This window comes from Heteronotia binoei, chromosome 21, assembly GCF_032191835.1.
Source record: "Heteronotia binoei isolate CCM8104 ecotype False Entrance Well chromosome 21, APGP_CSIRO_Hbin_v1, whole genome shotgun sequence".
NCBI classification, from domain to species: domain Eukaryota; kingdom Metazoa; phylum Chordata; class Lepidosauria; order Squamata; family Gekkonidae; genus Heteronotia; species Heteronotia binoei.
The window spans coordinates 69427654-69451690 of NC_083243.1; the positions used below are offsets into that span (position 1 = coordinate 69427654).

The window sequence follows — 24037 nt, forward strand, 5'->3', positions numbered from 1 at the left end:
TTGGAAGTGAATTTTTAATGATTCCTAAATAAAATTCCTAAGTAATTTGCTCTAAGGGTTCCCCATTAATTTGCCAATTGTACTTCTTTGGGTGATTAGATTTAGAAAACACCATCACCTTAGATTTCCTTTGGTTAATTGTCAACCCTTCTGCATTACAATATTCTGAAAACGTCGTCAACAGATATTGGACGCCCACAAGAGATCTAGCTAACAAAAGTGCATAATCCACATATGATAACACTGACATTGGGATGCTAGAAAACGAGAAGAATGGAAGTTTGAGTTTCAAAAAGGATACTGGATCACTTACATACAAACTGAACAAAATAATGGAGCTAGCAGGCATCCTTAACGAATACCCTTGTGTAAAAGAACTGAATTAGACAAATAGTCTTCCAAACTACATCAAACCCAAGCTGAAGGAGGATCATATAACTTCTTAGTTAATTTAGGATTTCTTAATAAATAGCTGAAAATTTCAAAATATGCAGGTTCAGATGCAATTTTGCTTTTCATTGTAACTACAGAATAAAAATGTTACTTTATCGATTTATTGTGGCCTAAATTTCCAACTATAATCATAGTCTCCATCCCATTAAAATGCCAGTGTGATACCACTGCCTACCCTCTACTCCAGATTCAACTCTTTATCTTTTTAAGTTGCTTCCTCTGAAGCTTGCCCTAAATCAGAACAACTTCAACCCCTCAGGGACCTTGCTTTGATCTGCCTTCTCACAGTAATGATGACTGACAAACATCAGAAAAATCTAGAGGTAGAAGTAGACAAAGACAGTGAGATGACTTACGAGATTTCTTGTGAGGTTTCCAAACAGAAAACATTAATATTGCGACTTAAATTTCTGTCATTAGAATGGAAATTGTAACATAGGAAGAGTTTGTACTCAGGACAGCTAGTGTATTGCACATGTCTGGCAAAGTAGCTCATGATACACTGTCTTACTAGGCGGTGTATCCCGTAAGTAAGAACCATATCATTAGAGCGGTGCTGACTAGTAAACCCAAAAGCAAATCCCTGCGGTTAGGTATTTGGTATAATGTCTAAAGGTAGAGCTTGATGTTTGAGCACCACAGATCTGTTGTTCAAAACAGCAGCACTACATTTGTTTCTCCTCTCTTTCCATCTTATTTAGGAATTCTCAGTGTGAAGTTATAACTCTTCCAGGAGTCTGTGCTCTGGATTTTGCAGTGTAATGATGTGATATCATATCGTGAGTATCAATAGAAATTATGGCAGACACAGGATAAATGAGAGATAGAGATGTCATTTTTGACAGCAGCCTCAATTTAATTTTTATACCTAGTTCCACTATGAATCTTGGGGTCATGATAGGCAATGAAAGAAAAGAGAAGACTAATTTTATTCTTCAGTAAAAGAAGTCTTCAAATCTCAGATTTTTAATTAGTTGGGAGGAAGAAAGGAAGATTGCCTTTTTTTTACCTCAAGCCTCCCTGTACTGTAAACAAATGATTCACTGTAAAGATCAAAACCAAGCAGAACCATGTGTGGAACACAGATTTGCATTGTGGTGGGAAATGGAAACATACCACAATACCTATTGTTAAACACAGGACATTTCATATTCTAGGTGTATGAAGCTAGACTTCATGCAATATTGGCCTCATTTTCCCATGATGAATATTTGGATGGTAACTGTGAACAATCATGAATGATAAGTAATAATATTGTTTATGACATATCTACATAACAAAGCTGGTTTGACATGCCAATACCCATGCCTTTAAAATTTATATATACATAATTTGTAGGTAAAATAATCTCTTTTTTTTGCTTTAATGAAAAAGGGCAGAAGAAGCTTTTCAATTATTATGCAAAAATGCATCTTGGAGTTGTGCAGTAATGTATTAAACCAGAACAGTGAATAAAATGTTATTCTCCCTGAGGCACAAGGGCTCATTGTGCTGCCAGAAACAATCTAAAACAAATTTCCAGTGAGCCTTTGTAGTTAAACATGAAGAGATTTATCTAAAGAAAATGCATTACAGAATAGCAAACGAGAGCAGAAGCATAGTATTACACCAAGGCATGCTAGCCAAAATTGTGGAATGATTATAAAATATTCAATTGAGAGAATGTAAAATTAACACTTGTGAAACATAACTAAAGAGGATGACATGTTTGAACACTGAGCTCAACATGCGGTGCATTTAGCAAATACCATTCTGGCTTAATCAACCCAGACTGGGTTTTGATTACTATTATTCTAGTACTAATGCCCTGGCATTTCTCTACACTCAGGTCCAATCTACTGTATGCTCCAGCCTACTTTAATGTCCTTGGCTGTGCCTTTTTCCTTATGACCATTTGTGGTGGGCCTATACAAAACAGCAGAGCCAGGCACATGTGGGGCAGAACAGAAACCGATTAAAAACTCATGTATTACCCATTTTCTCCTTGTCTTCTTACATGCTTTTTGACAGGAAGCTAGGAAAACTAATCTCAAGAACATCCCTGTTTCTCAAATAGTAATTTGACAAGAACAGTTTAAATGGACAAGTTCTATATTGGTCACATTAAGGCTTTGCAAATTAGCCAATTATATGCGATCTGCACTGAAAACGAATTATGATTTCAGAATATATCCAAGAAAGACACCATGATTTATATGCTGATTATGTCTGTTTTAGTTGGTCTTTGGTATTTGAGGATGCTAAAAAATTCTATTAATCAATTATCTAAAGATCCTTTGGTGAGAGAACTGTTTTGCTTTTACTATAGAACTAAATTATAAACCTTTATTGCTCACACCGGAGAGCCAGTGTGGTGTAGTAGTCAAAGTGTAGGACAAGAATCTGTAAAACTCAAGACTGAATCCACACACTGCCATGGAAGATTGCTGGATGACCTTGGACCAGTCACATACTCTCACTTTAACCTACCTCACAGGGTTGTTGTGAGGATAAAATGGAGGAGAGAGAAAAACTATACAAACTGCTATGGGGAGAAAGATGGGATATAAATTAGGTAAATCAATAAACCATTATTGTTCATATTGGTGTACAAACTAGGTATGTTTAATTCCATTGATCAAAGTTATTCAGTACGTTTAATTACTCTTCAGATTGTGAACATGGTGAGTTACAAAAAACATTAGCAATATGAAGAGATTTAGTGGAAGACTACATAAATTTATGAAGTTACTTGAGGCTAATTTTTTTGCTTTCGAATACGCACAGCTCTTTAGCCTTATGGGGTTAAAGTATTAAATCAGCTATGCATTATGCTCTTGAAAAACCAATTGCCCCTCCATATTTACAATTTTTTGAAAACACAGCTTATTGTAACATGACATAAAACAAACTAATCTGAAGTTTGTAATGACTTTTGCCATGATTCAATCACAGCACAAAACAAACAATTCCCTCTTTAACTCTACAAGGCATGAAGTGCATATCACAAAATCTAGACCACAATTCCATAAATGCTAACTCTTTAAGAATGTGACATCTTTGTCTACAATGAATTTGAAATATGATTTGCTATAAAACTGCTTGAAACTGTGAGGCTTTAACAAAATCTTAAACATCTACATAAGACGGAGGAAAGAGCTTCTGAATAGCTAAAAGTAAAATCTTGATTCTTATATAAAATGTTATGCATTTTAATACGATTTTTTGCCTGATTTATGTAAAGCTTTGTGTTTTTCATTTTCCCTACCCTGTCATATTGTAGTGATGTATGGAGCATTTTAGCATCAAGTTTGCCATGAGCAATAAAGTCAGTGCCCCTAAGAAATATTAATATATTTCCACTTTTTCCTCCTCCCAGAGAGTGCTCTCTTATACAGCTTATTTGGTTTCACTTCACATAGTCATCTGGCATAATTTTCAGTCTCATGGTAATATTTTAAGGCTTTGCACTGCTAAAAAAAAATCATTGTCAAAGAAGGTATATACTAAAACTGCACATTTGAGGATAGGAGAGCATGGTGCCAGGAAAAGGGAGAAATCTCTATGGAAGCACTTATTTTGGGGGGGGGGGGATTCTTTTTGATAATGCATAGCAACACTTTCCTTTCCTTATTATGTCTGTCTTCTATTGTAAGATAATAATTGGTTTCAAACTACTAAAACAATGCTGAATTGAACACAGTACGCATATAATCAGGGCTGGCACAGCCCTATCAGTGAGGAAGGCAGCCACCTAGAGCACCATCTGGCAGCAAGGGTAGTCCTGAATGCCTATATCACCCAGTCAGGGATTGCCTGCCTGCAGCCAGAGCTCTGGCTCAGTGCCATGCTGCTCCTGCCCGCTGTCACCTGGTACCTCACCCAGCCAGGGCTAGCCTGCCTGCCTGCTGCCAGGGCTCCAGCACAGCACTGCACTACTCCTGCTGCCTCAGCAGGCCACTGACCATTGGCAGTCTTCTAAATCCATGTTGCCATAGTGGCAGGCAGTGGGTGTGGGCAGAGGCCAGTCCATCTTGGCCAGAGGGAGGAGGAACATTACCTGGCTGGGCCCTGCTCAGTCATGCCCTCCTCCTGGCCAGGGGTGGCTGGCAAAGGAGCTGAGAAGGCTTCCCTGGGGGTGGTGCACTGTGCACCAGGCAAATAAAGTGTTGCCGCCATGTGGACAATGACGGAGGATGACCAGGGCTTTTGAGAAGGGAAAGGGCTCCTTCTCTTTAACCCAGGTGCTGAGCCTTGCCCTCCCTCCCCACAAGGACCAGAGCACGATGCCCACCAAGCAAAGCACTCTCCATGAGCCCTGCCTTGCAGGCCAGAGGGGAGGAGCTGCAGCAGCCGCCTGGCCCTTCCTGACGTGGGTGGCAGGGCAGCAGGTGAACTCCCCAACCCAGTGTGCTGAGGGCAGGGTCTTGGCTCAGGCCTGCCACCACCACCATTCTCACCCTCGCCACCTCCAGCCCCAGCTTGGGTAAGTTCCTGCACGGGGGTGGGGCAAGAATTTGGGAGTGGGAGAGCCTCCAGCCTAGGACACCAAAAAACCCTGGCACCGAGAATGCATATAATACAACAAAACACAGAGAAACAGATGCACTGGCTAACAATTGAGTACTGGATCCACTTCAAGGTGCTGATATTAACCTTTAAAACCCTGAGTGGCCTAGAACCAGCATATCTAAGGTACTGTCTCTCCGCATATACCCTCGGAGAGCCTTGTGCTCTGCTGGTCAACATCAAAGGATGTCCATTTAGGCTCAACCAGACTTTTTCTGGTGTGAGGAAAAACCCCCTTACAGAACATCATGATTACCAGCTTGGTTGCCAGAGCACCTGGAGAAGGGACTCACACATGTCTGGCCAGAGAGTGTGGGTAAAAGGGACTTATGCAGTACTAGCAGCCATAACACTACAAAGACATTCTAAACTGGTACAAGAGTGCCCCCCAGGAGAACGGAAGACTTCCTGTCATTCCGTATGACGTCCATCTCAGCCATAGAGTGGAAGAGATTGCGCCGCCAGGAGCTATCCAGGCGAGCAGTTTTGAAGTTCTGACCATGGAATCCACCATGGAGGGCTAACACCACACGCAGCCATCTTCCTACCAGGCTTGACTCCATTCCAGTGAAGCGGACGGCTCACGTACACACCAGCGGACGGCTCACGTACACACCACAACCTACCCACCCCAGGAGTGGTTAATCGTCCAACCGCCACTTTCTTTGTTTGACGGAACTCTAGACAAGGACTAATGCTCAGAAGAAGACAGAAGAAGAGGAAAACCATCTTCAGCCAGAGCCAAGTTCGTTTGTACAAACTGGGTGTTACCTAGGCCATGATTTGACTCTCTCTTGTCACCCTTTTAGATAAGTCCATTAGTAAGAAGTATCTCCCCACCCAAGTAATCTCTCTATTCTTCATCCCAAATGTCATTTTTGGAGCCTCCCCCTGGTCCATTTCAACCTGAAAGTTCACTCAGGTATCCATGATCCCGGCAAGTCCATTGGTCAAGAGCAAGCACCCAATTAGGTGCCACCAATGAACTTTCTATTGGTTGTCATAGTAGTCCAACCCTTATGGTCACTGCGAAACCTCCCCTTTTTGTGAGGTCACACACCAGCTGACCACTTTCCTCCTCTCTCGTACCTCCCATCCCCTAAGGGCTCAAGAAAGTCCTTAAAATCTGTGGACTAGCTGCCCACAGGTGTGCTTCTATCAGTATCCCAACTTCCATTGCATAGATCCATCTCCGATTCTAAGGCAAAGTTTCGGGTCCCTTCTCCCACTTCCTCGTTCGTCACCATTGGAGCCTTCCTTGAAGACTATGATAGGTAAATATCGCCCTGTGTGTCTACCCATGTGTTCCCCTATCTCTCTATCTATGTTTCCTAGGACTGAATGTATGTTTTGATGAGTATTTTATCTTGTATGGAAGCCTATATTTTTCCTAATAAATTATAATTGTTTTACTTAACTAGAGTCCTTAATATTTTAAGCACTACTTTTCTGGACGTGGAATCCTGTATACACAGGTAAAAAAGATCCTGAGTGAGCCAGGTGCCCACCTGACAATTCCCCAACCTCGTTTTGAGGGCATTTTGGCTTACACTGGCCCCTACCTGATGGAACATGTTCCCACCTGAAATCAGGGCCTTGCAGAACTTATTGCAGTTCTGCCAAGCTTTCGGTTGAGGCAGTGGACACCAATTATCTGGCCTCCCTGCGTAAAAGCTGCCCTGACCATCTGTTCTATGGAGTCCTTGTATGGCATGAGCTGGTATGACTCCTGTTATCACCCGTCCAGCAAATGGGGGGATTCTGGACTATTATATTTATCTTGCCATCTTTTAATTGTCTCATTGTTTTATTTGTTTTAATGTTTGAATTTGTTTTATTTATTTATTTTATGTACTAACTGGTTTTTAATGTTTATGTAACTTGATGTTACCCACCCTGAGGCTGTTTGGGAAGGGTAAGATATAAATTTAATAAAGAAATAAATAAGCTTGTGAAAATCTCTCTGTTGCAAAAAGAGAGAGAAAGAGAAGTGATTTCAATGAAATGTATATGAATAAATAAGCTGCTCAGAAGCTCTTCATACTTGACAATCAGAAAAGATTCTATAGTTAAGATGAAATGACATCAGGTGATGTCCCCACATTTTGGGGGAAAATGTCCATCTCTACCACCACCACCACCACAAAACTTCCACCTGCCCCTCTCCCTCAAAAGCCACAACAGCTAAGCTACTTTCCTCCTTGTTACACAGATTTCATTAAAGACATCTGTAGCAAAACACAGATGCCCAGTAAAGCCTACCAAACTCTCACAGGCCTAATTTTTTTAGTCTACAGTTTGTCTCATGGGTATTGTATATCACACTCAACAGTGTTGTACATTACTTGCATATTTTGCTAAATATCCTCATGCTACTGGTTAATTGAGCCCCATGGTACAGAGTGGTAAAGCTGCAGTACTGCAGTTGGAGCTCTCTGCTCATGACCTGAGCTCAATCCCAGCGGAAGCTGGTTCAGGTAGCCGACTCAAGGTTGACTCAGCCTTCCATCCATCCGAGGTCGGTAAAATGAGTACCCAGCTTGCTGGGGGGAAAGTATAGATGACTGAGGAAGGCAATGACAAACCATCCCGTAAAAAAGTCTGCTGTGAAAATGTTGTGAAAGCAACATCACCTCAGAGTTGAAAATGACTGGTACTTGCACAGGGGACTACCTTTACCTTTTTACTGGTTAATTACTGTATATACTGGCTAGTTAACCAAATACCAGTACATTTTGGGACACACCGTCAGCTCAACCACATTAGTAATGGTTTTCAATATGGGATGGCATCCTTTTCTTGATTCTGCCAAGCCCAAATTTACTTTATTCCATCTGACGACTTTCCTTCCATGCTTGTTGAACATCTCAAGAAATCACTGCAAAGATATTTACTTAGGCTCAAACTGCATGCTACATGTAAAAGTGCTTGAGCTATTTAGATGAGGAAAACCAATTTGAGTAGGGTCATCAGGAATGGAAACATTTAAGCCTTCCCTGCCTTCCCATTTCCTAACTCTTAAAGTGACTCCTAAAATTCTTTTCTTGTCTGCATTTAATGCCTGTTTCTTGTTCTAAACACTATATAGGAGAAAGGTGCCACTGACAAACGACAATGTTCTACTAAGTTCTACTATAAGTTCTTAAGTTCTACTTTAACTACTGCTGAACTGTTCTAAGCTTGTACTAAAAATCCTTGAACAAACAGTATCAGAGAACAGGAACAATATGTAGGAAACTAGCTTTAAGCAACTGTTTCTTATGACTGCGTGTCTAGAACTGCTGTATTTATATAACATGAGCCAATAATCAAAGCCTTCTAAACAGCTCAAAATATTATATCATTTCTGCTATTACTTTTCTTTTGCTTCTATAAGGCATACTATTCATACAATGAACAATTCATACAATGAGCGACAGGGGTCTGTCATACCATGTTGTAAGCATTCTATGATAGCCACAGGTTTAAGTCAAGTCACCATAGAAAGAAATAACGAAGTAGCATCCTATTTTAACATTATATGCTTCCACTGCACCACCCCAACTCCCAGGCAGATTTTTTTGTAATTAATATTACAGAAGAACTGAAAGATGTTGAAGGGAGAGATATAATGGTGAAAATTAGACTTCCCAATGGCAAGAGTAACACACTTGTATTGCTATATGTTCCAAATAATGCTAAAGAGAAATTTTATAAGAACTTCTGAAAGCTACTAGACTTTCAAGAAGGTAAAATTAAGATTTTGGGGAAATGTGAATAGAGTTTTGGACCTTTAAAAAGACAAATCTAAGAAAAGGGGGCAGTCCCTAAGAATATTGTCCAGTATATGGAGTTGCTACATTTGATTGATGTATAGAGAATGATTAACCCAAAATCCAGAAATTACACTTTCTATTCTTACAGACACCAAACTTATTCTAGAATTGATATAGCTTGGATGGCCAAAACTCTAATCATGAGATTCTACCGAAGATATTTGCAGACAACAATTCACCTTTGATATCCTAGCAAGGAAAAAGAACATGGAGATACTTCAAAAGACATGATTGAGAAATGTAAAAAAGTTTATATGAGAGAAACCACATTACGATTGCTTCCAAGAAAAAATAAAGAAAAAATTAAAAGAACGATGAAAATAATAGGAAGAATGCAAATATTGGAAGATAAAAATACCAGATCCCACGCCCCAGTTTTAAAAGAAACTATGCTTTAGCAATTTTTATAAGGCTATAATTTGGTATTTTGTGTTTTATTCATTCATTGTTACTGCCCTACTCTATAAAGACTAGAATTATAACATCATCAATAAATCTTTATGAAAATTGAAATTTAATACTTGCCTTGTCTTCTAAGTGCAATTTAAGTAGACGAAGATAAGCCACAGGAGCAAATGCATCTGCAGAATGCACAACAACTTCTGTTGAATCCCTGTAACAGACAGCCATAGACATTTAAATGGAAGTACATGAAACACTTCATGAATTTGCACTTCATTCTCATATTCCACTGAACAAACTGAGATTCACTTTGGATCTTATGTCATATGTGTTAATGTGCAAATTTTAATAATTTAACAAAAACGTGTTTGTATATTGATTATCAAAGCTATTTTTTTGTAATGGAACCACTGAATATTGGTTATGTCAGTTTAACTTCTAGTCCACAAACCTATCTACAAACAGTGTTTATGATGGCCCATTTTTGAATGTCTTCAAGAATTCAATACATTTGGATAAACCAAAACATTATTTTCCACAAAAATATATTGACTTAGAACTAAATGCCTACAATGCCAAACCCCCCCCCCCCAAAAAAAAACCAACGAAAGCGTTTACAGCATTATGTAGCTTATGCCTTGCCCTGCTGTTTTGCAGTTGCTCATATGACGGTAATACAGTATTATATAAATGTACCCTTAAGGGCATGTTCAGCTGGCATGAATTAAACCCAGATCAATTCACTGCTTATTGGAAAAGTAACTTCCATGCCTGAAATGTCCCAAGTAATAGGATCCCCCAAACAATTTCAGCCAAGAGTAGCCAACTAGGCTACTCCCAAGAGACTCGTTGCAAGATTGTAATCAAATTACCCCCTTCACTGAGATTATTGGTCTATTGTGGAGCACAGCAGACAATGATGCTGTTATATTAGACAATATGTAAACTCTGATAAAAGAGGGGAAAATAGCAATTAAAATATCTCCTGTAAATTCATGAAGGCTAGGTTATCTACTATAACTGTACTGACAAATCTACAAAGTAATGAAGAAATTCCCCATACTTCTATCCATACATTTTAAGAATTTATGGTCCAGAAATAGCCTACTCAGTGCAAACTGGACTGATTCAAAACATTAGCATTCAAAACATCCCTTAGTAATTCAAGCAAAATGTTTAGTATTATCATCCAATGTTGTTAAAAAGAAAAAAAAAGAGCTGGGGGACGGGAAAGGGAAACAGAGTTAATGGAACCCACAGGCTACTGATGTGGCAGTTTATCAAATGTAGCTGTAATGAAAGATAAATATTACAGGCAATTCGCACTTCATGAAAGAATAAAAGTGTCAGTGTGTAGGTACCAGTTTTACTGCAGGCCATAATCAGCAAGTAAACGAAAGTGCAAATGTCTAAAAAGTTTATAGCTTTCTATGAAGGCCCCATCTTGTCAGGCCTTGATTTAGGTTTGTGGAGGGCTTTGCCAGTGTTAAACAAAGTGAGTGTTTCTGAACTTAGAGGACACGTTCTGCTGCTGCCAACAGAAGTGGCCTCAAGCTAAACGTTAATACATTCCCAGTGCTAAAACTTAAAAGGAAAGGGAAAGTGCAGTTCCTTACACAACTATTTTCTTCTTAAATAGAGGACAATCCAACGTGAATGTTTCATATTCTCCACCTTCTCCACAGATATGGACTCCATAGTTCTTCGAAAGCTGGGGGGAATGGCCAAAAAAGTTATCAGTAAAAATATACTACTCTTATAAGGACAGAGAAGCAGAATAAAGTGTAGCATTCATAGTAGATGCTGTGATAAATCATTATCTATTAAGGTGCTACAGATCCTCTCTCACAGACACTGATGATCTCTTCAGTTTAACAGAGTCACAAAATAAGGCCACTGTGTGCCTGTGTGAAAAACAGAAAACGGATGTATCATGTTTCAAACACATGAAAAGAGACAGATTTTAATGCACCAGGTTTCTGAATTGACTGATTGCCATGTAAGAAGGTTAATTTACAACCACATTTCAGCGATCATGGACTTTACAATGCACATGTGAGTTTAGTCATGGAAACAGTGGCATAATGGCAATTTATAGTGCAACCATATGGGGGCATATTCTACACAGAAAGCCATTTGCAAGAATAAGCTTCCTACATTGCTCCAGAAGGCTGCGATCACACACACTAAATAATGCACTTTCAATCCACCTTCCAACTGGATTTTACTGTATAAGCCAGAAGTAAAAGTGCATTATTTAGTGTGTGTGATCGCAGCCCATGTATACGATTTCGAATTCCCTTCACTTTAACCTATTAAGTGGTAAGGTCAGCTGCAGAAATAAAGTCAGCTGCAAAAATAATCAAAAATACATAACCATCATCTTCTTTGAACACTCTGAGAAACAGCAACCACATCATTGCAAAATAAGTTTTCTTCTTGACTGCAGTGGACTTTGATGTCAAGTGTGTATTAAACCAAGAATCTGCTTAGAATTTCTACTGCACTTGAACAATACACATTCCATTTATGATATTTATTATCCTCATAACCATGTTTAACATATCTTCAGAGTGAACAGAAGCACAAAAGAAGGCCACAGGTCTGCATACTGTTAAATAACATTGATCTCCACAAATTGCTTTATGATAAAATTAAGAGTCCTTTCTAGCCACAAAAATAGGAGAGGGATGATAGCTCTGGTGGAATAATTAAAGGTGGGGGTAGATGAAATACCTGTTCAGTGCAGTTGCGTATTTAATACTATACACATAATTGCTTGGCAAAGATGAAATCTACTAGAATGTCAAATCTTGCTGTAAGATACTTATCGCAAATTTCAGATGTGTCAGATTTCAGCACACACTTACATTCCAGACCTAAACTTCAGCAACAAGGTTTCAAAGAGCAGACACCAGTGAGTACTGGTTCCAATTAAGTTCCAAGCACAGAAGTAACCACCTTAATTCTTATGTACCAGTAGAAGGTTGTAAAAGAGAAGACACACTGCTCAAAGTGTCGCTACAAGCATGGTACGGAACCTGTCCAGAACAGAATATACGTGGCTGATATACTACCACAGAAATAGCAGTACAACAAGGCATCTGAATACAGAAACAAATTTTTCTGCACTTTAGTCATTTATATACTTTGTATATATACTTTGTATAAGGTTTTTCATCAGGTGGCTATTTTGCTTCCACCCCCCTTCAACCATTTTTCTGTGAGGGGAAATCTACAGAGCAAATGAAGATGTTATCTGCTATATTATTAATCTCTGTTTACCCATTTTGGATGGTAAATTGAAATCTTATTTTTAAGTAAATAATCAAATAAGCTTTTTCCTCCCAAGTCTACATTATCAAAGACATTTTCCTTTTAATGAGAGAATATCTCTTTGTCTAAAAATAACCAAACATTCACTTAATCAAGTTTTCACTTCCAAAACTCACACTGCTGACATAAGAGATAGCTCCACCTGTCAGAAGCTGCTGTAAGGTTTTTGTAGGACAAATCTATCAAGAATAATTAATGTTGATGCAATAAGAACAGACAACTTACAAAACAATTAGTCAAAACAGCTTATTCTACTTCCTGCCCAAAACTACTGCAGAAAAGCTATCTGCGATCCCCCCTCCACCCACAAGTAAGAACAAAAACCTTTTCTAAATGTGCTTATATCAGGAACAACCAAGTGTAAGGTTGTTCCTCACAACTGATAACCTCACATAAGTATATCACAGTAAGAAATGATGTTTTCAAGTTATTTCTAAATTGTTGGTTCCAACACTGTCTCTTGGATGCCACAAATCCTTCCTGGACCTCAACATCAAAGATGTAAACTGCATGATTACACAGCAACATTGGTCTGTTGTGCCCCAGTCGTCTGTGTCCCATTCCCCTCCCCCTTGCTGCAGGTTTCTTTGATACTTGTGAAAGTCTGAGAGTTTTTTTAACTGGTTTCACACTGGACATCCTGCTGTCTGATCCCACTTCAGCAAACCCAAATTGTCAGGAAGGTCTTACTGGTCTCTTGTTTTCCTGGCCACCATTTTTTTTTACTAGAGATGTGTGCATAACTGCATATTCACCTCTCTCTCTCTCTCTCTCACACACACACACACACACACACACACACACAGAGGAGCTTCTCAAAACTGTATTTACAACTTCCAAAGAAAAACAGCTGTGTATTTCAGCTTTTTTCTGTGCTTTGTGGCACACTCTGCTTTGTTGCAGCTGCCCCCTTTCCTAGAGCATCAGGACCTAGCAACGGTGATCCATGCGACGGTCACCTCAAGATTGGACTACTGTAACGCCCTCTACATGGGGCTGCCTCTGTGCCGGACCCGGAAATTACAGCTAGTGCAGAATGCGGCGGCCAGGCTGTTGCTTGGTCTCCCAAGATGGGAGCATATACGGCCGGGGCTACGCGGACTGCACTGGCTGCCGATTGTATATCGGGTCCAGTACAAAGTGCTGGTCATTACCTTTAAAGCCCTATATGGCCGAGGACCGACCTACCTGAGGGACCGTCTCTCCCCGTACGAGCCCCAGAGAGCACTGAGGTCAGTAGGAAAAAACAGATTGACTACCCCTGGGCCAAAAGAAATTAAACTCCAGAATACCCGCACACGGGCCTTTTCTTCCGCGGCCCCATACCTTTGGAATCAGCTCCCAGAGGAGGTGCGGGCCCTGCGGAACCTTGATCAGTTCCGCAGGGCCTGCAAGACCACCCTCTTTAAACTGGCGTTTATGAATAGCTGAACTATAAGTGCATAACAAAGAAACATCAAAATAGTCCAGTCTGGAGATCCGCCATCAATACTAACTGACAGGCATAGCGTCAAATGATAATATTACGGTTAGAGTTAATGTAATGCTATTACATTAGTAACGGTTCTTAATTAATGTATTAATTGGTTTTAAGGTTAATTTAATGTTTTATTAATGTATTGTTATTTTCTGCTGTTGTTAGCCGCCCTGAGCCTGCTTGGTGGGGGAGGGTGGGATACAAATAAAATTTTACTTACTTACTTACTTACACGGCATGGGAAAGGGGTTACTTGAAAAGAGATGAGGTTTTTTTTCCAGAGGGATGATGCCTTTGATTCCAGCTTTGTTCCAAGCTTTTAAATAAAAATGCCAGGAGCACACAGGACACAGGATGAGACTTCTCTATTATTTCCCCCTGGCTTTGAAATGTTTGAAATGTTGAAGTTTTCCAATGCACAGTTTAACCACCAATTCCCCCACACTAGACTACATATCTCAGCAGTCTCCTTCAGCAACCCCATTGGCCACCAGCTGCTGCCATTCTGCCAGGAGTTTGAAGCATTGCTTCCCATAAGCACTTATGTGCATGCTCAAGATGATGATATTGGATTTATATCCCGCCCTCCACTCCGAAGAGTCTCAGAGCGGCTCACAATCTCCTTTACCTTCCTCCCCCACAACAGACACCCTGTGAGGTAGGTGGGGCTGGAGAGGGCTCTCACAGCAGCTGCCCTTTCAAGGACAACCTCTGCCAGAGCTATGGCTGACCCAAGGCCATTCCAGCAGGTGCAAGTGGAGGAGTGGGGAATCAAACCCGGTTCTCCCAGATAAGAGTCCTCACACTTAACCACTACACCAAACTGGCTCTCAAAGACAACTGTCTCAAAAGACAAATGATTTCTAAAATGCCCACTGGCCCACTCCACGGCTGCTGCATCTGATCAATCAAGCATGGGGAAAGCACAGTAAGGTGGGTGAAGGGGGGATGTCTGATCAAAACTCTCCATTACAAGGAAAACTGGATCAAATCGGGAGTGGTTGAGCCTCAGAAAATCCAACATCTGGCCACACCTTGAAATACCAACTCTAAGAATGGTTTCAAAACTGTGTCCTGGGAGGCATTAATGTAATGGAACAGAACTGCTATAAAGAGGTAAATTGATAGAATAGTTCCAGGTTCTGGGAGGTCCATTACTTGCCTCTCTTTCCAAGCTGCTCTCTCTGAGAGTAGGTGATTTAGCAACAGATGGAAACCAATGAAGAGTCATGGGAAGATGGAATAATTTTGAAATTTCCCATAGCAAATCTCCCCTAGAAGCCTCCAGAAGCTCTCAGAAACCTGAGCTGTTTAATTCCCCTCCTTCCTTTGATATACTCTTTACTGCTCACATCATTCCCTGACTTCAACACCAAAGATACAAAGTATATGGAAATTTTGAAGCCATGGGAAAAAAGATTCCCCTCAAGCTTTTTTCCTGATTTTTTTTTAACCTTTGAGGGAACTTTTTACTAACCAAGTAAAAATATATTTTACCATTGTAGCATTCTTACCAGTAAAAACATGTCTCACCATGGTAACACATAAAATGAATTAACCAGATAACATATAAAATTGTACTATTTAATCAGATTTCAAAACATAAATGCCTTCATCTTGTGGGGCACAACTTTAGTTGGGGCAGTTACAAGCAAGCTTAAGTCACATTCTTAAGGGTTAATACACAGCTAGGCCTGACTGAGAAGAAAGGATAGAAGAGTTACCAACATTTCAGTCTTATCTTAACAGAGACATAACATGCACTATGCCTTACCACGTTTCTACTGCGTTTCTAAGCAACAACAGAATGGGTTCTTAGAGCCCAAACTGGATTTATCTGGCCAAGGTGCATGTGATGTAGAAGTTCTTTCCTATTCAATGAGCAGCTGTACACCTGGCAAAATGTATCAGTAGTGTGTAGCAGACGCTCATGTAGGGTTGCCAAGTCCCCACTGGCTACTGGTGGGGGACTTTTTTCACACGTGCAGCACGGTGACATCACCTGGAAGTGACATATCACACCAGGCATGTTGCATGGGGATGGTCTAGCAATTAGGGGAAAGCTCTATGGTGTATTTTATTTATTGGTTATTGTTTTTACTGTTTAATTTTAATGTGGTATTTTAACTCTGTTTTATAGCTTTGCATTGTTACTATTATATGTTGTGATCCGCCTTGAGCCCGGTTACGGGAGAAGGCAGAATAGAAGCCTACAAAATAAATAAATAAAATTGCTAGAGCATCCACATGCAAAACCATAGAGTTTTCCTCAAATTGCTAGAGCATCCCCGAACGACATGCTGGCACGATACATCACTTCTGTGTGATGTCATTGCACCACATGCCGCCACGCATGGAGCTCTTTGGGGGTAGGGATCCCTTAGCAGTGGGGATCCCCTAGCAGTCTGCGCCAGTGGGTTTGGGGCCCTGAAACCAGGGGAAACCCCGCCCCCAGCAGGAGCTTGAGAAATTATCCTAAATGTTGCAGCCAATTAATATATGTATATGCTAACATGTGCCAATGTGTCATACAGGGTATGTAAGATTGTGACCATTTTGAAAGAAGGCAGAACAGCTTGGTATTGCAGGCTTTGGCTTAGCTCTGCTTTCAATTTATTGCAATAAACTTTTTTTCCTTCCTCCTTCACCTGGACTTTAGCTGCCTGTTTTTTATTGACATTCAGATCTGCAGATTTATACAACAATCTCCTATAATAAAAATTGCAATACTAAAGAGAGATTGTGCTGTATACTACTGCCCCATATGCTCCCTTCGCACATATCTTAGTTTCTATCATTTGAAAAGTAGGAAAAAAAAACGATTGAAAATAGATAACATTTTGCAGTAAACAAAAGCAAACCTGTTATTTGTATAAAACCAGACATAAACTTCCAGCAGGATTAGTGGCATATTGGGATACTGAGTTAAACTTTATTGACACTGAAAACAATGAACTATTCAATAGTTGCAACTATTATAACACTAAATTGTGGAGAAAATTAATCACGTATGCTTAAACAATGCATTACTGAAAATACTCTCCACATTTTATAAATCCTGTGAATCATACTGCATTTTAAAAATTCTACACTTTGAATACAACCTAGTCTTTAAAAGGCCAAGTCAGACACTGCAACGACCTCTCGGAGCCCTTCCCAATAGGCACAGGTGTAAAGCAAGGCTGCGTTCTCGCGCCAACTCTCTTTACGATCTTCTTTAGCATGATGCTTCAAAGAGCCGCAGTAGATCTAGATGAGGACGATGGTGTCTACATCCGCTATCGCACCGATGGCAGCCTGTTCAACCTGAGGCGACTAAAGGCACACTCCAAGACAATGGAAAAACTCATCCAAGAGCTACTGTTTGCTGATGATGCTGCACTCGTCTCCCACTCGGTATCAGCTCTGCAGCATATGACGTCCTGCTTTGCAGAGGCTGCCAAGCTATTCGGCCTAGAAGTTAGTCTGAAGAAGACAGAAGTTCTCCACCAGCCTGCACCCCAGGAAGATTATCACCCTCCCTGCATCACTGTGGGTGAATCAGTTCTGAAGACAGTCCAGCAGTTCAGCTACCTGGGGTGCATCATCTCCTCAGATGCCAAGATCGACAAGGAGATTGACAACAGGCTGGCAAAGGCAAACCGTGCATTTGGCCGACTGCACAAAAGAGTGTGGAGCAACAAGCATCTGAAAAAAGGCACAAAGATCAATGTTTACAAAGCGGTTGTGATGACAACCCTCATCTACGGCTCCGAATCGTGGGTTTTATACCGTCATCACCTGCGACTCCTTGAGCGCTTTCATCAGCGCTGCCTTCGCACCATCCTCAACATCCACTGGAGTGACTTTGTGACCAACACTGAAGTCCTCAAGCGGGCAGAGGTTACCAGCATCGAGGCACTGCTGTTGAAGACGCAGCTGCGCTGGGCAGGGCATATTTCTAGGATGGAAAACCACCGCCTTCCCAAGATTGCCCTGTATGGCGAACTCTCCACCGGCCATCGAAATAGAGGGGCACCAAAGAAGAGGTACAAGGACTCCTTGAAGAAATCCCTTAGCACCTGTCACATCAACCATCACCAGTGGTCTGACCTAGCCTCAGATCGCAAAGCATGGAGGCACACCATCCACCAGGCTGTCTCTTCCTTTGAGAACACACGCATAGCTGGTCTTGAGGACAAAAGGAGATTGAGGAAGAATTGCACTGCTACAGGACCAACCCTAAATCAGACTTTTCCCTGCAGCCGCTGTGGCCGGACCTGCCTGTCCCACATTGGTCTTGTCAGCCACCAGCGAGCCTGCAGCAAACGTGGACTATTGCACCCTTCTTAAATCTTCGTTCGCGAAGCCAAGCCGAGAGAGAGAGTCTTTAAAAGCATTTCAGTCATTCCAAAAGGCAGAATGTTTCATAGTGAGTTTTTTAAACCAGTGATTACCCTAAATTTTGAAATTTTTTGCCAGGAAACAAAATGCGAAGGATTCTATTCTATTCTATGACATATTTGGTTCTTACCTTTTTTTCTTTTTTTGCTCTTTTGTCATATTTTTTTCTGCATTATGGAGGAGTTCCCTGAGTATGCAGAAACTCCTCCATTCTCTGCTTCTGTGATCATAATCAGGGACAACCACTTTTAGAAATTACTGAATTTTCTAATAAACAATTTAGAAACCTGGGGAAATTGCCTTGCTTTTCTGCATAAATCACTGTTCTGAGTATGCATCTGATCAGTATGCCTCATGGACAAACCAGACAAGACAAGCAAGAGTGACTGTAGCGTCTGTGCTTTTGGAAGGGTGGCATTAGCAGGAATCATGGGAGGCCTGAACTGTGGCTACAGAAATAAGGAAATGTTACTTCAATCTGGTCCCTGTTACTCACTATCAAACTATTGCTATTTGCTCCAAATAGGAAACTTATAGGTACCATACAGGCCAAACGGCAGTTTTTAGGAGACTGTTAAATCAGGAAAATAGCAAAAGGGAATAGGCGTAACCCTCGCTCCACTAGCTAGCACTGCAGTACCAATCCCATTTAGCACCTCAGAGCTGCAGTTTACAATTACAAAAAAATAAATCTAATCACAGATCACCAACCACAAGTTAACCAGGCATGGTGAAAGCCTTGGCCTCTATGCCTTGTTTGCCCTTCAGAATAACTGGTTAGCCACTATGTGAGACAAGATACTGGTCAACAAGGATCATTGGGCTGGTCCAGTAAGGCTTTTCTTATATGTTCTTATGTTCTAGAGCAGGGATGGCTAAACTGTGGCTCAGGATTCTTATGCGGCTCTTTCACACATATTGTGTGGCTCTCAAAGACCCCACTGCTGGGTTAGAGCAAGTTTGGCCACCCCTGTTCTAGAGGCTATGGTTCAAACAGTTGAGTGTATAGGTTTTAACTGCATTATTTTGTGTGCTTTGAACAACCAACTGATCTGTAATTAGCTAAAAATCTAAATAAATACACACTCATCTCTCAACTCAGATGTAAAGCCTGAATTTTTCTTTATTAAGTGTACATGAGGCTTTAAGGCAACTATATTGTACTTAAACAATCAAGGGGTTGACAAAATGACAAAAAACAAAGGAAGTTTTCTGAAATTGGCCCATTTCCTTTTGATGCAGTACTCTCACTTTCTGACATACATACACCACCCCCTGACAGAATTCAAAGGAAATATTTTTAGAACTGTAGCCTCAAGTTCCTCTGCAGCTGGTGTTTATATTTCAGTTACACTAAGCTACAAAGTTAGCTAAATAACTAGTAAAATATTTATCTTCACTGACTTTTATGGCAAAAAACCACCACACAATCCACCAACAAGAATGAGTATTTACCTGTAGTGAAAATATGTTCATACTATCCTATGAAGTAACTTCAGCACAGCTGAGATGTCCACACCAAGTAGAATATCTCAATTACTGTTGTCACTGTTCTTTTACAACAAAATCTAAGTAGAAGGATTAAGTAGCTACCTACCTCACCTCTAGCAGTGGGGACAACCAAAGCAAGGCCTCAGTGGAAGATCTTCATGAACCAACCCACAAGAGGCCCTAATGAAAAAATCTGAAGCCCTCTACTAAACAATCATCTGCACCCAAGCTGCTGTGTCACTCTGGAGGTAAACTAGTGCAGGTATGGAAACAGGAAAAGTAACAGCTAAGCCTAAAACTGAGATGTCCAAGTTTGGTTTCAAATCAACCTCTGCTTTTGTGAACAAACTCAGTAGCTTCAGCACATGTATCTAATTGCCAACCTGGCCAAATCTGTGGATACTTACATCTTGGGACCAGTGTTCCCTTTAAACTGGGTTAATGAGAGTTAGCTCATAGTTTTTCAGCCTCTAGCTCACACATTTTTGTCTCAGCTCAGGAAAAATGGCCCCAGAGCAAACTAATTTATGCAGTAGCTCACAACTTTAATGCCAGTGGCTCACATGAAGTAGATTTCTTGCTCACAAGACTCCACAGCCTAGAGGGAGCGTTGCTATAGAGTAGAGCCATGGAAAAATGAGAGACACATTTCTACAAACTTGATAAATGCCTCAGAAATCTAAAAAAGAAAATAAATGGGGGAGGGGTTAACCCCACCAAATGATACAAGGAATGCCTGTAGTTTTATGAAACAAATGCCTTCACTGGCTGTTTCTAGACAACCACAATAATATTGTCAAGTCTGGATTTCTGTCAGGGAGAGGGGGTAAAGTCCTTTCCAGGAATGTTTTGGCCTTTGAAGGACGCCTGAGGGCCAAGCCCTTCAGCACACTGGGCAACTTGCTAACATGTAACTTGCACAATTTACCCAGGCCTGGTTGCTCGCTACTAACAGAAGCCACCCCATGAAAGCCAGTATTTGTAGTGATCAGAGTTTAAGACTAGGATTGAGGAGACTTGGTTTCGAATCCCCACTGTTCTATGGTGCTCACTAGATGAACTTGGGGCAGCTACGCAATTGGAGCCTAACGTACCTCACAAAGTTGTTGCAAGAATAAAATGGAAGACAGGAGAATAATGTAAGCTGCTTTCGGCCCCCTTTCATAGTGAAAGGGATATAAATGAAGTAAATAAATATAGTTGAAGATGGGAAGGGGCAGATAAAAGGTAGGTTGGTAGGGGCATATAAAAGGTAGGGTGGGAAGGAGAGAAGGGGGCATGGAAAGGTGAAGACACAGGAGTTGCCAAGATAAAAGGAAGAGGAAATAGTGTGGGAAACAGATGCAGGGAAAAGTGAGGTGCCCCCCACAAATTCTTGTGGGTTCCATCCTATTCAATTGAGCCTGGCCCAACAGCAAATCGATGCAACTAGACCATAGTTTTCTTGGGAAGAGGCTGCCAGGGGGAGGGAAAGAGGAAAAGCTGGAAGTGGGGGGGGGGAGATAAAGGTAGGTTAGCTGGTGGGTAAGAAGAAAAAAGCAGGAAAGGGGAGAGGTCATGGGGGTTTCCAGGGAATTGAAAGAGGAAACAGCGATGGAGAGGGAAATGACATGCCCTTCATAAATCCCTGTGGCTTTCCTGCTTTTAGATCATATTTCATATTCAAAGGGTTTGAAATTATATATATTATTTCACTGCATGTATTAGGGAACTAATCTCAAATGAACACTGCAATTCACAAGTGTATTTTTTTACCTTGGACCAACATTAATTATACGGTTCAACTATTCTAAAATTTCTGAATATTTTCTGTAGTCTTTAGTTTTTTGTCATTAGTCTGCTTTCTGGGTGTGAAGCAGGTATCAGTGGGGTGTGTGAGGAGAGGCATTAGTAAATTTCCTGCATTATGCAAGGGATTGGACTGGATGACTCTGGAGGTAGCTTCCAATTCTATGATTCTATTATTCTTGATGACAATTTTCTACCCGGATATTAATCTATTTTGCAGAATTTCACAATAGAATGCAGGTGAACAGCCCAATCATTATATACCTTACAAAAAAGGAATCCTTCCATCGTTCATACATTAAAGATCCATTTTCCTACATGTAAATTATCACCCTGCCCTGACCTGGATGACCTAGGCAAGGCCAATCTTGGCAGATCTTGGAAGCTAAGCATGATTGGCCCTGGCTAGTACTTGGATGGGAGATCACCAAAGAATACCAGGATCGCTTCGCAGAGCCAGGCAATGGCAAACCACCTCTGATCATTTCCTAACTTGGAAACACCACAGGGCTGCCACTGACAGCACTTTTTATCTCCAAATCATCTCCCTGTATGAAAAAAAACCTATTTCCTAGCTAACATTTCTCAAAAATATAGGTAGTTAGCATTTGTCCAATTAAAGTAATTCCTTTGAACACTTTCCACATTTAGTTACTTATAAACCTTTTCAATAAAGCATATGTTGGCCTAATGCCTGTTTCTGAAAGCAGTGCTTCATGAACTAATTGTTATTAATTCCTCCACAAATAACGACTACGTTTTATTTTCTGAAGCACAGAATGTTTTGAGTATTTGTCAGAAAATACTTACTTCTAAAAGATAGGGTTCCATTTCATCCAGTGTTTTTCCTAGATGTTTATCTGGATCTAAACCTGCCAAGAGATGTTAAAATATATTTTAGAGAACAAAGTACTGCAAGAGCGTCAAACATTTTTTTTTTTTTTTAAAGCTACTGTTTTGGAAGCCAGTTCCTGTATATCAAAAATACTGTTGAGGCAAACATAAATGTTCCTAGCCAGAAAACACTCTCCTATTCCCTTTGAACAACTGATTTTCATCCTTGGGAAAAAATAGGTTGATTTCCTTTGCCTTGCACATCAACTGGAAAATACATTGTTTCACTGCCTGCTTTCCATTCAGAGAAATTTCATCAAGTTGAAAGGGAAAATGGGCAGTGTCTACTTATGATAATGAAAATAGCCCATGGGTATTATATATGCAGCCATGCCCAACAGTTTACATGAAACAGTTTAGTGTAAACAATGTACAAGTCTTTGATGCTAGAGACTGAACTTTGGAACCTTATTTATACAAAGCATTTGAATTATCCATTAAATATATGCCTTCCTCAAGGCAATTCAAGGTGACAGTTCTAAACTTTCTGAACATATGAAGCTGCCTTATGCCAAGTCAGACCTTTGATTTCTCAAGGATAGTATTGTCCACTCTGACTGCAGTGGCTTTCCCTGGAGTCACACAAAAAAGTCTTTCACCTCACTTACAATGTAAGTTGCTAAAGATTGAAACTGGGACTTTCTGCATCCAGAGCATCTACTGAGCCATGGCTCCTCCCTGATTTTATAGAGTCTCATATAATAAAGGGTCTTCTTATTTGCTAACAGTACAATCCTGATAACACTTTCCTGGGATTAAGCCCATTTAACAGACTTGAATGGGATTCTAAGTAGAACTGCTTAGGATAGCACAAGAATTTCTTGCGTCCATCCCGAATTAACTGTCAATCAGTTTCAATGCAAACACCCCCAAAGTATTAACTTCATGATGAGAAGGAGATAGTGTTCTGTTTCACCATTCATATTTTATAAGGCTTCATCCTGTTCCCCTTCAGCCATCTTTCCCACCCCCTTAGCCTTGTATGTTGAAAATGTTCCAACCCCTTGATCATTTTATTTTTCCCTTTATGCACCTCTTCCAGCTCTAGGATATGCTTCAAAGGTCTCTTTCTGAATATTTTTTCCAGCAAATGTAGTTTTAAAATAACACGTAATATTATTTTATTTTAATGTTATTTTCTAACAGGAACAATTCTGAGCTCATATTATCTGCAGAACAGTATGTCAGAACTCTGTTATTGGAAATCCATTCAGTCCATTAAAAATAATCACTTGGTTATAAATTCTACTTACTAAACATGACTGTTCACAATATTAATGACAAAGAATTACAATATATTACTTACATTTTAATTATTGATATTTTTGCTCTTCTTAATGATGGATATTAGACAAATACAGCAAAAGAAACCACAATAAAATTAATCATACTGTATTTTTTCCTATGTAGGGTCAGCAGGGTTGAGGGGAGCAGAGGAAGCAGAAGAAAA

At 40.3% G+C, this 24037-nt stretch overlaps 1 protein-coding gene across 3 annotated transcripts in view; it reads right to left on the bottom strand.

Moving 5' to 3' along the window:
* Nucleotides 1-24037, bottom strand: part of DPH6 (diphthamine biosynthesis 6) — a 474406-nt gene that overhangs the window by 317459 nt on the left and 132910 nt on the right. For all 3 annotated transcript variants that reach the window (XM_060262114.1, XM_060262113.1, XM_060262115.1), the window contains exons 6-8: nucleotides 22504-22565; nucleotides 10835-10929; nucleotides 9342-9429 (exon numbers count right to left, since the gene is read on the bottom strand). In XM_060262114.1, coding sequence (XP_060118097.1) covers nucleotides 9342-9429; nucleotides 10835-10929; nucleotides 22504-22565 — 245 coding nt within the window. The remainder of the gene's footprint in view (nucleotides 1-9341; nucleotides 9430-10834; nucleotides 10930-22503; nucleotides 22566-24037) is intronic.